The following is a 12,634-nucleotide window of genomic DNA, read 5'->3' on the forward strand; positions in this document are numbered from 1 at the left end:
GAGATTTTGTAGGGCAAATATCCAGGAGCAGGAAGTCTCCTGTTCCATTTACATACAGCAACCTCCTGGTGCTCTTGCAGGGCTCCTCCTGCCACTCAGTTGCTTCAGTTGCTTTAGCCTTTGGATGTTCTTTCAAGCAAGGGATCTGTTTTCAGAGGAGGAGATGGGAATGGTGCTTGGGTGAGTGGGTCAAAGTTCTTCATAATAAAAGTAGTTTTAATTCAACTAGAAGCAGGCTTTTATCACAGAATGTGGTGTTTTCTTCTGTCCTGACTCCTTAACATCCCAGAGCTGAAGAGTTTCTGACCTACCCCTCAAAGAGGCTGGATAGAAAAGTGATCACTTGGTAAATGCAGTGCAGGGCTGTGTGTGTCTCCTCACTGGTCATGCAATGATAGGTCAGAAGATTTGAAAATGTAAACTGTCTGGGCTCAGTTTATAGTTTATAGTCCATCTTCCCTCTTGTTATTTTTTTTCATGGCTCTTTCTTGTAGCACATGTGCTATAAACTCCTTATTTTTGAACAATGGGCATAAAGTAATTATAAAGCTACAGCATATTTCAAATAGTTGTTATCTTCACTGAGCTACATTAAACTTTTGAGCCTAATCAAATGTCGGAATTCAAAATATACTGCAAATTATTTTAATTTTGTCACATTTTGATTACCTTCTTTCTCTTACACATTGAGAAAAGTAGAAGAGAAGTAACTGTCTTGATGAGATACTCAGTTCTGAGAAAGAGTTGAGTGAGTCAGCCACACAGACCTAAATGGCAGAGGAAACTGAATAAAAATATTCTTAACAATCCCTTGTAAAATGAGAAGAATAATGGAAAGGAGCGTCTGTCTCCTGCTGGGTACTTTTTCTGCTCAGAAATTTATCTTGCTAACTTGCTTTTTCCATTCCTGCAAGTATTATCTTGGAATTCATGAATAAGAAACAAACCAGTTTATTCAGTAGCTGAAAAGAAGAAGGAAGAAAATATCTAGGTTGATCTCTGTTGACATGTGTTTATATGATGGAGTTCAAAGCTTCAAAAAAAATTCCCTGAGAGAGTTGACTATGTAAATATTTGTTAGTTGCCAGATTTGAAAATGAGGAAAATGCAACAGGTCAAATCCTGAAACATTAACATGGTTCTTTTAAATAAGCTCAGAATGGAAAAATTTAAACTTGACCATAAATGGATTGGAATATCTTATTGTTTTAAATCTCCTTTCCTGTCCTGGGTGTTCCTCACAGATCCTAAAATGTTGGTTAAGAATCCACAATGCCTCTGGAATAATTTCTGCTGAATTGCCATAAATTTTTGAGGGAATAAAAAACCCAACCCCACACTAGTTTTGTGATGATGCTGAAATTGGCATCTAATCTTTCTTCAAGGCTCTAATCTTTCTTCAAAGTAAAGGGAGGCTTTTGGCTTCATAAAATATATTCTGAGGTTTTCAATGCAGAGAGAGGATGCACTGATATGAGAAAAAGGAAGATGAGTTAAAGGGAAAATATAAGTAAATCAGCTTGCCTGGGGCTGTCCTATTTTTGCATTTATTTTTATCAGCAGTCTTGGTAAAAAAAAAAATTCCAAATAACATTTTTAGTTGTTAAGTCCTCACCAGAGTTCTACAATCTGTAAAGGTTCTACCATCTGACCTCATTTGTTAAAATACAAAATCAGATTCTCAGTATGGCATACTTTAAAATTAAATTTTGTAGCCTTGGATTACCCTATATATGCTTTCATGTACATAAAAACAAAAAACTAAAGGCTTTAGTTTAGTTGTGCCCTTTTGAAATAGTTTTTTACTATTGTTTTAATCCATTGTCCTCATTAAGTGAAATAATGAATGGCTTTTTAGATTTATTTTATAAAGCTCGGATTAATTTAACAAGCTTGGAAACCCTTAGATTTAGAATTAAAATTATATGTATACTTTATACAGAAGAAAAAAAAAAAAAAAGAAATTGCTATTTTTTTTTAGATTCCCATGCCATGCAGTTTACTTAGATATTTCAGAATATTTATCTTACAGAATTTCTTCATGTTACATAAGAGCTGTGATAATTTTTGGACGCTATTTTAAAAACAATTTGCAGAGCAGTGTCTCACCTGCTCAGAGACTATTCATCAGCTCAGCAGAGTGTTAATTCTCAGTGTGAGCCCAGCAGGCTGCAGCACATGGCACCCCTGGCAGGGTTACTCACACCCACAGCCTCCCACCCGCTGCCTGCTCAGCTCCATTCCTGCACAGCAGCTCCCTCACCATTATTCCTGCCAGGCAGTGAAAGCCTCTCATCTCTTGGAGGTGTCACAGTGACAGCAGCAGAGAGCAGAGCTCCAGGGCTGGATGGGGCGAGGGAGCCCTGCAGGCAGCAGTGGGGATGATGCTGTGAGCTTGCTGCTTGGAGGAGGAACGTGTGTGTGCAGACATGCTGGAGCTCACCCTAGGTCGGGGGTGGCTCCGTGGGGTGGAAAATCTCTCCTCCAACCTGTGCTTCCAAAGAAAGCCTCAGCAGTCTCTTGTTGTTTGGTCTCAAGTTATCTAAAAGATTTTCTTCTTGAGCTGCTGTGGTTTGCTCAGTAGCTCAGGCAGAGGCACACACACCCCTACAGTCTCTCTGTCTCTTGTCTTCTTCTTCTCTCCTCCTGCCCAGGGCTGGTGCTATCTTTTATATGGTACATTACATGTTAAGTGTTTATAGTTTCTCCCCAATGCCTATTACCAATATTATATGGTGCTTTTCTACTCTAAACCAATCTGTGAGTGCCAACATCACCAAGAACATGGAGGTAAAGAAGAAGAAAGAGGGATGACAGGACAGGCCCAGATCCCTCCATCTTAAAACCTCTGACCCCCATGTACAAAACCAAAACCCCCCTCTACAAGACTTAAAACCCCCCTGTACAACACTCAAAAATTCTTCCCTTTACTTTGTGACTACTTCTACTACAATATCTAAACTTTTGTGACTTCTTGTTCTTCCTGCAAGGTTGGTAAATCATTCCATGGTTCAAATCCAAAATCACAGCTGTTTCCAGCTGCCTGCCAGGGTCTCAAATGCTTCTGACCTGGACCCAGAACATCCAAAAATGTCTGAGGGACACTTTGAGTTCCGACACAGACAAACCACACTGCAGGGCTGCCACCCTGCAGGTTTCTGAGCTGATGGCTCTTGTTTCCCCAAATTTCCCCAGTGCATCTTCCTGCTGGCCACAATCAGGCTGGGGAAGGGAGGCTGGCTGTGCCACCTGGGGTGTCCATGGCTGGAACACTGGCAGTGTTTCACAAGAACCTGGATTCAATCCCTTGTGTTCCCTTGCATCTGGCCTGCTGTATCCATATCTAAACAGGACTGGTGGACTGCTGAAGTGTGGCAGTTTTCTGCTTCACTTAGATAGGTTTTGGATCCACTCTGACCAAGTTTTAATGAACACTTCCAACTTTGCTGTTGCTAAAGCTACATTATGGATTTCTAAAGCATCTCTCAGCACCATTCTCATTGCCATGTTACTTCCAGCTCAAGACAGCTTTCCCTGTAGGAAGGTAGTACTCACCACAAGCAGGGAGGGACAGCATCCTTAGGTACAGAAGGCATCCTTTCTCTCTAAACAAAGAAAACAACAAAATTAGATTTTAATGCCACAAACTCAGGATAAGGAGTTTAACGAAAATTTTTAAAAATTGGCTAAATGAAGAACAATGATTTGTAATTTTTTGCATTTTGTTTTATTTTGTTTCTATGTGTTTTAGAAACATCTACAAATGAAACAGGTACTTAGATTTAATGTGAATCTCTGTCTTTGAAAACAGGTAGTGCTTCTGTCATGGCAGCTTCTGGGTCTCTGAAAGTGCATAGAGGGCACAGTCTCCAAGCTGGTAAGTAAAAGTAATTATGAGGTGTGTGCATGTAAATTGAAACTAATTTAAACTTAAATTATTTTAAACTTCAGAAAATATGAAAGGCAATGCATGATTTGATTCTCTATTGTAAGGCTTACGTATTTCTTTGGGTTTTTTGCTTTGAGGAGTTTTTGTCAGAAAGGCATTGACAGATGGGATAAGTTTAGAAGAGGCAGTGACAGATGAGATAACTGACAGAGTATAAGCAGTAATCTTATTCACAGCAGTAAAATGCTGCCATCACTTTAACAAAGGGCACCCACAAAAAAAAAAAAATTCACCTCAGGCCATGAGAAATCCTGTACCCTAACAATGATATGCTGGGAAAAAACACCCACCACATTTAAATATACTTCTTTATGATAATGGAGGAAAAAAATAACCACTGCCAGCAGATAGAATTATATGTGTTTGTCATTCAAAATTAATTGCAACATGTTCATTCTATGGACACAGCATTTTTGCTTGCCTGATTTTAACTGGGGCAGAGTCTGAGATTGTGAAGAAACGTGGGCTTCTCTCTTCAGCTTTATGTTCAGGAAAGACCGATGTTGTGCAGCCTGGCTTTTTTGTAAAGATGGTGATTTGCACTTGCCAAGCAAAGTAGTCTTTGTAAAGGCTAGCTTGAGCATTTTCAATGGTTTTTCAGAAATCAAGAAGTTATCCATCATGCTGGAGGTGGAATTTTAACAAGAGTCTTCCAGATGCTCCCAAGATCACCCACGCATTGCTCCCTGATTCATGCATGCAAGACAGCTCTGCTCCCACACTGATGTACAGCAAAATGCACTGCTGGTGACTTCAGTGGCCTTCAGTGTGAAGAGTTGTACAAGTGTCCTAAGTTTTATTTCCTTGGTGTTATGCTCATAAGGAAATGCTGACATTACTGTCACAGAGAAGTCAGCACTAGCCACTGTTTATGCTTTCTGAGGCTATTCTGTATGATTTAGTTTAAAAGGTTACAAGTCTAAACCAGAAAAGCATAGGCTTTGTTTATATTGCACAAATTCCTAAATCCAAAGCCATTAACAGTGTTCCTGTATTCTAGGTCCTAAAGGTGGGTATGAGATGCTAACACTTCCTTCAGAACCTGGAACTCCAACTAGTTCTGAGGAACCTGGTGAGTACAGATTTTTGTGTCAGAGGTCACTAACATCTCCTGTTTATTTTTCATTTTTTAAAAATTGTTTAGATCTCTTCTAAGTGTAATTTTTGAAGTGTTGCCCTTTGAACATGTCAGCTTTACATGCATGCTCACACACACTTATCTTTGGGATGTAGTTATAGTGCTGGTTTTCTTTCTGTATAATTTATTGTTCATTTCTGAGAACGATGCCCATATTGGGTAGAAAATATGAATAACTAACACTTGCTGAAGGAAAGGCTGCAGCACCAATTTCAAATAGAACTTTCTTCTTCCCTCCCCAGTTATGGTCTTTTCCTTTCTTTTCCCCTCAGCTGAGGGCCACTAAAGTTTCACTTTTGCTCTTCTGTTACTTGCTTGACCATCTTTTTTGATTCCTACAGTTCCCCCCTTTCTCTTCAAGCAATCATGATATTCTAGCAATTCTTTCAGAATGTTTAACCATGCACTGTGGTCTGTTCTTCTCTCAAATCCTCCTTTCACAATGTTCTCAAATACTGGCCCTTTGACCCCTCTTGGAAACACCTCCTGTCTTTGTCCACCCAGAAGGGACTGCTGCAAGCACTGTCCATGCCTCACTCTGTGCACCATGCTTTCATTGGAACATTTGACCATGCTTTTAAAATAAATTCTTCTCTTCAAACAAATAAAAGCCAGTTTTCAGTGCCTAATAAGGTTTTTTTATTTTTTGTTCGTTGGTTTTTTTAAGGAAAAAAAAGAAAACCAAATATTCCTATGTTTACAAAGAAAGCATAGTTTCTATTAAGACAGCACTGACTAAACTCCAGAAGGCTTTTCCTTTTCTTTCCTTCCATTCCAGTTTGCCCAACTGTTCTTTTTCTTTCTTTTTTCTTTTTTTCTTTTTTTTTAAATTTTTTTTCTTCTTCTTTTGAGAAGAATATTCAACTGTTGCCAGGTTTTGCTTTTTTCCCCTCTGTTTCTTTTGCTTTTTTTGCACAAAGCCCTACCAATTCTCCATTTGTAGTTTTTTAGATCTCAGGAATATTGCTTGGCTTGTTTGTATCAGGTATGATATTCAGCTTCCTTAAATCTGTGAACTGTTTAGTTCTGTAGGGGATCTTGCTAGTTTTCATGCTAGCTAACTTTAAGGATGCTTCACTTAACACTTCTGTTATAACACTTTAACAGCATGCAGAAAGACTTCAAAAATTATCTTTTCCTTCAGGAATATTCGTGACTCTGTATTTAAGACTGTCACTTGCTTGCCACTTCTAACATTTTGTGATGCAGGTTTTGAATGCTATGATTTTTCTGAGTCCTTTCTTGCTCAATAAGGCCAAATTCTTTTTCAATACTTTGGACACAATAATTGAAAATAACTTCTGAGAATGATAGTTGATGAAAATACAAAAATTCCTTCTGCATTCAGTCTGCATTGATTTTGTCGTTTTGTTCTTAACATCTTGCTTTGCAACAACAACTTGAAGTCTGACTGGCAGAGAAATATTTCTATACTTTTTGGATTTTTCCTATGTTTTTAAAATGAAAATCTGTGAGAAAATTTGCCATATTTCCAGTAATTTCAGTTTTTGGACTGTACAGTAGACTCCTTTGATTTAAACAGCTTAAGCCTGGGGAGATTTCATTAGACTGGAACATACCCATATAATATTACCTAACATTGTATGAGCTATTTCATCCAAGGAGATGAAAAAGTTTCCCTCAATGGTTATTCACTGCTGCTGTTGTCTGGATATAAAAAGTCATTTTTCCCTATTCTCTAAAATGCCTTGATATCCTACTGCCTCTCTGTTCACATCTCAATAGGGTCTAAATGGGCAAAAAGGAAAAGCAGCAGTTTGAACAAAAAAGGATTTGATATGAATTCTTTGTGGGGACAAGGAAGGGTTTAAGAGAAGAACTTAATGAAAAAGGAGAACCTCAAAGTGATGCTGTTTTCCCTCTGCAATCCTCTGTCTCAAACTGACTTAAGAGCAGAAAGTCTTTAAGGCTAAGGACTCCAACTGGACTGAACAGGCAGACAGAATTAAAATTATTGAAAGCAGGGCTAGATGAAGTCTTCAGAATTAAACTAGTAGACAAAAATTTGTTTTTTTTTAAAGTCAAAATTGTTTTATAGGAACTGTTTCCTAGTAGGTGTTGGTATGTGTATTTTTTAGAAAGTTCTAGAAAACTCTGTGGGATTTTCTCTAAAGTTCTTGTGACTTTTACTATTTAGAAGTGTTTTCCCTCTATTTTTTTCCTGCAATGGAAGTCCTTCAATACTTTGTTGTCCTCTTTTGGCATTGTTCCTCTTTTCCAATTCTGCACAGGGAAGCTGTCAACATTGTCTCCTCAAGTTTGCCCTCCCTTTGCTTAAAACAGTTCTTCAGTCCCTGTTTTTGGGATATGCTTTAAGAACCTCTACTGATTTTGCTTTCTTTCTTGCAGATGATATGGTAGTTAACATCTTCCTAGAACAAATTACTTCACAGAAAGCTTTACTAGTTAACATCTTCCTAGAACAAATTACTTCACAGAAAGCTTTACTAACCTAAGGTAGAGGTGGAAGCCTTGTGAGGCAGTGCTGCAGAGTGTTTGCCTTCTGCCACAACACAGCAAGATCCCTGTCTGTGGCATTCTGCATAGATCCTGACTTGATGAGTGTCTCAGGACATTTAAAGTAGAAGCTGTAGTTTTCTCATGTCCCATCTGCCACTGAGGAACGTGCTGTTTGGGAAGCAGAGTTATTGCTGCTCAATGTTTGCTTGCAGTGTTTCTGTGCTCATTGCAAATACGCCTATTGTAACTTGTTACTTATTTCAGAAGGGGCTGTAGGTTATTCAGCTGATGTCCCTACACCAGATCGACCCCAGAGTGAGACAGCCACTTATGTTAATATTCCTGTCAGCCCTACTTCCAAAAAACAGCTTCACTACATGGAACTGGAACTTCAAGAATCTAGCACAAGCATAAGAGGTAAGGAAGTCTGTGATACTTTTAAACAGCAAGGAATATGCAGAATGTATGGGGTATGTGGAATCCAAATTTCACATAGGGAGCAGATGAGGGAGCTGGGCATGTTCAGCCTAGAGAAAAGGAGGCTCAGGGGGGACCTCATCCCTCCTACAACTGCCTGGAAGGAGTCAAGTGGGGGTCAGCCTGTTCTCCCAGGAAATAGTGACAGGAGAGGACACAGCCTCAAGCTTCCCAAAGGGAGGTTCAGGCTGGGCATCAGGAAGAATTTTTTTCACTGACAGGATGGTCAGGCATTCGAACAGGCTTCCCAGGGAAGTGATGGGTTCATTATTCCTGGAACTGTTCAAGAAAGGACTTGATGTGGCACTCAGTGCTGTGGCTTAGTTGATGGTAGTGCTTGGTCAAAGCTTGAACTCAATGATTTGGAGGTATTTTCCAACCTTAATGATTCCATGATCTACCCTCAGGCTTCGGCTAACAGAGGAGCTGAACCCTGCTTTGTTTCTGAGACAGTTTCTTTAATTGGTATCTCTTCTTGGAAAAGATTTTTGAGTAATGAAGTTCTATAAGATGTTGCATCTTTTTGACAGGTGCGCTCCTTCTAAAGTGAACGTTTCAAACTCTGGAGTTTGAAAGACAGTAATTTGCTTGTGTTCCCAAGATTTTCATTGCACATTAGGACTACACTTACCTCATTTTTCTTTCTTGGCTTCAGAAACAGAGCTGTGGGTGTACAGGGCTTGCTCCTGAAGACACTGGCTTTGGAGCCATGCAGCAAATGATTCAGAACAGAACACAGTGTTCTTCTATCTGCTCTCCATGTGGGCATGTGAAAGTGCTGCAGAGAGAATGCAAATTATTTCATTTTTTTAATGGTTTTGTATCATTTTTTTAAATTATTTTGTTTGGATTGGATATTTTACTTCTAATGCTTAACTTGGGCAATTAGCACATAAACATGCAATACATCTGCCATGTGTCATCATTTAGAGATGCAGTCCTTGCTACAGCAAGCCTCTCATCAGAATCTGGTATTTAATTCCTTTCATTTGATATTTTTGGGTTTTCCATCTATACTTCTCAGTTATAAAGATTTTAATTTTTATACTTCTAATTTCAGCAATTTTATTAAATTTGAAGTGCACTTTTCCAATGCTTTTTGCTTTTTATACGTTTTTGTGTTTTTCATTATGTAATTTTAAGCTTCTCCTAGACCTTAATGTAGTTCTTTCTAGAATATTGTGTTGAAATGTAAAAGCAATATTTTCTCTTAACTTTAAAGACAATGAACCAAGTCATTAAAATGAAGAGTTAAATGCTATAAATTTTCATAAATGTCAACTATCCTCCCAATCTCAAATCGTGCAACTTTAAAGGTGCCTGTAATGACCATAAATATTTTATATTTTTCATATTCAAGTTTTCCCAGCCTCTAGCCTTATAGAAGTATTTTACTGCTTAACAGACTGAGCAGCTTTTGTCTCCCCTGTTGCCAGGAAAAATGAGCTGAAGTGGCATTCTGTGTGAGGCTGAAGGTGGTTGCTCTGGTAAACATTCACCAGGTGCCTAATCCAGACAAAGAACAGGTCCAGCTTCTACAAGTGTTTTCTGTTCAAATAGCAGGTGTTGTTCATTTCCTGATTGGTAGCATGGTGAGGAAGCCTCCCAGAAGTGGGAGAGCCAAGTTCAATTTTGTATTTTGTCATTGACTGGGAGTAATAGGGGTGGAGATTCACACCTGGGGCAGAAATACAAGTGATTCATTTGCTTATTTGAGGAAAACCAGACCACTAGAATATGTAGATAGCAAAGCTTTCGAGGTGTTTTGTTTTAGTGGTGGTTATCACCTTACTCCCTTTATGCAGTTTTCTCTGAGACTGGACAAAGATAATTCAGGAAATCTGTGAAGAAAGCGCCAAAACAGCTATTTTACTCAGGAATATGTGAGGGGTGTAGTTCTTTAGAGGATCCCATTTGGTGTTTCAGGGAGTGGATCGTCCCGGTATGCCCAGATTGACATTGCAGCCACCGAGACCGCGCACAAGGTGGGCACGCAGCACGCGCAGTGCCGCGAGGAACGCCTCCAGGAGCTGGAGCAGAAGAAGAAAGGAGCTCAGCAGTGATCTGTCTAGGAAAGAACTTTGTGCTCACCACAAATTCATACTCATTCATCTTCCAAAAGATCCACATTTATTGTAAAAAAGCACTCACACAAATCGCTGCCAATGTTTCTTGCAGTTGTACCAGATTCATTCCGATATCTTGATTCCTAATTGGAATTGCTGGTAGGACGAGGGGTGTGTTTGGTCTTTCCTTTTATTTTAATTTGCTTGTAAAGTCCAGATTTTTTGTCATATGCAATGACAGATGTAAGTTACCTTTTTCTATAATTCTAAAATCACAGAGAACCTGGAACCAATTTCAGTGTTTATTAAATGGTGGCATTTTCTTTGAAAATAAAGAACTTGAATGTGTGTAGACAAAGGAATGTGAGTGTGTGTGTGGTAAGTGTACACATATGTTTGCATATGTCTGTATGTAAACATTACTGATAAAATATATGTATATTTCTGAGTGTATAAAATATGTAAAACCTCTATTAATATATTAATGGACTCTTACAAAAGCAAGAAAGTTCAGTGCCTGCTCTTTTTGCAGGTTCGGTTTTGTTCAATTTATGTACATGGTTATTTATGGACATGCTCAATTTTAACTATGGATAATTCAGTTTTATACCTCACCAAGTCCTGCAGCTTTGGCTAAAGTTTCTCAGATGTAAAAGCTGTAGTGTCAGAGATGCACATGTGTCTGCAAACAGACAAGAGCACACAAACAAGTTATTTAATTATGTCTATAAACCACAGTAACATGAAGGGGCATTTCTGTTCTTAAAAACCCTTGGTCATGGGGTATTTCTGTTCTTAAAAAGCCTAGGTCAAACCATGAGTTTGATTTTGTAGTTGCTGAGTACCTGTAATTCTTAGCAATTTTCCTGGAGCTGAACATGCATATCACTTTGAAAATCAGGTCTCAGTTTTCTCACACAGCACATTTTAAAACCAAGGTATTCGAAAGAAAGATTCACTTTTCAAAATGGAGTCTTTTATGTCACAGAAACTATTCCTAATGTAAAACAAGCATCCACCTTAAATCTAAAACTTTATTGAAAAATTCTCTGCTGTCCCTAAGTAGCATAAAACCAGTTCTGTGTAAGAGGATGATATCTCCAGAGATGCTACAGCCTTGAGGCACAACAGGATGTTATCTTGCAAAATAGGGTTACCCATGAGTCTGCCATATCTTGCTTTTGTACAGTGAGATTTTATGATTCAAAATTTAATTTCCCATGTTGTCTATGTAAATATTTTTATTCATCCTCATATAAAATACTCTTTAAATAAAATGTTATATAAAATGTATGGCAGTGATGCTAGACTAACAAACAAATGTACTTAAGAAGGAAAGAATTTTTTTTCTGATAACATATCAGCTTTGGCTTTCAGAAGTTGCCAAGAGTGACATCTTGGGTATTATTATTTTTTGTTTGTGTCCTCTTAAGATCCAATATTACAGCCAAATTCTGTTTTCTAAATATGATTATAATTTATATTGGTGGGTGGAAGTTTTGTGCCAGTGAGGATTTTACTAAGTGACTTAAAATGAGAGGTGGGGTTTTGTTTCTGAGGCAGAATTTAACCTACAAATTTATTTGAATGTTGCCTCAATAGTAATGTAAAATAGCAGAAATCTCTCAAATAAAAAAAAAAAAAAAAAAAAAAAACAAAACAAAGCCAACAGTAGTTGAGAGTTAGCAATTGCCATTCTTATGTGTCCTGTGCTCAGATGTATTTTTTCTGTTGATCCACCCAGCATATTTCCGAAGGGAAAAGAGATCTTTCTTATGTGATTCTAAGTTTAAAAGATTTTTCTTTGACAGTGGAGAGTGGTGATCTGCTTTTTAAATTTCAGTACAACTGGGATGGCCTGGGCTTCCTGGGGCCAGGTTTATCTGACTTCTTCAGTCAAGGATCCTCCACTGGAGAACTTGCAAGGTTAAATCTCTTCTTACGGGACTTCATATTTAAGATGAGCACAGCTTGACTGATGCATTGAAATGTGTTTTTTTCCCATGACAATATAAAATGAAACTATAATATTTCTATCGCAAAAATCTGTTTACCAGGAAAATAAACTACCCAAGGTCTCTATGAAGGCTGCCTTTCTGAATGTTTCTTGCATTAAATCTGGGACTTCTGGCGTGGGTAAGGATTTGACACAATAGTAAAGGTCATAAGATTGCTGCTGGCCTCACAGAGGAATAAAAATTTTTTAAAAATTCATTTTTCAGGTTAAGAAGGGCTGTGAACCTGTGCTTGCACATGGTTTTCTGTGCAGATGTATTTGTGTATGTTATAGTAATTTCTGGTTATTTTAAATTATTTTTACTTCACTTAAATAGGATAAATAGAATAGATGACTTTAACTTAGTTTTTTAAAATTCACTTTATATTCCCCTACACTAAGTTATATTAGGAGCTGAAGCAGGAGGCCAAAACGTGCAGTTGAATCTGTTAAAAACTGGTTGGTTTTTGTTTCAGTAGTACCTGCAGGTTGTATGTCCCTGTCAAGTTACAGGCTTGACATTTCTG

General features: G+C 38.1%; 1 protein-coding gene across 5 annotated transcripts in view; it reads left to right on the forward strand.

Annotated features, from left to right (window-relative positions):
* The window catches only part of DOK7 (docking protein 7), a 59,551-nt gene extending 47,354 nt beyond the window's left edge, over positions 1-12,197 (forward strand). For 4 of the 5 annotated variants that reach the window (XM_030270641.4, XM_030270642.4, XM_004176632.6 and 1 more), the window contains 4 exons: positions 3,812-3,877; positions 4,950-5,021; positions 7,833-7,985; positions 9,972-12,197. In XM_030270641.4, coding sequence (XP_030126501.4) covers positions 3,812-3,877; positions 4,950-5,021; positions 7,833-7,985; positions 9,972-10,108 — 428 coding nt within the window. In that variant the 3' untranslated portion in view covers positions 10,109-12,197. The remainder of the gene's footprint in view (positions 1-3,811; positions 3,878-4,949; positions 5,022-7,832; positions 7,986-9,971) is intronic. The other variant, XM_030270643.4, reaches the window with a different exon arrangement.
* The last annotated feature ends 437 nt before the right edge of the window (positions 12,198-12,634 follow it).

The sequence above is a fragment of the Taeniopygia guttata genome, chromosome 4, assembly GCF_048771995.1.
Source record: "Taeniopygia guttata chromosome 4, bTaeGut7.mat, whole genome shotgun sequence".
NCBI lineage: Eukaryota > Metazoa > Chordata > Aves > Passeriformes > Estrildidae > Taeniopygia > Taeniopygia guttata.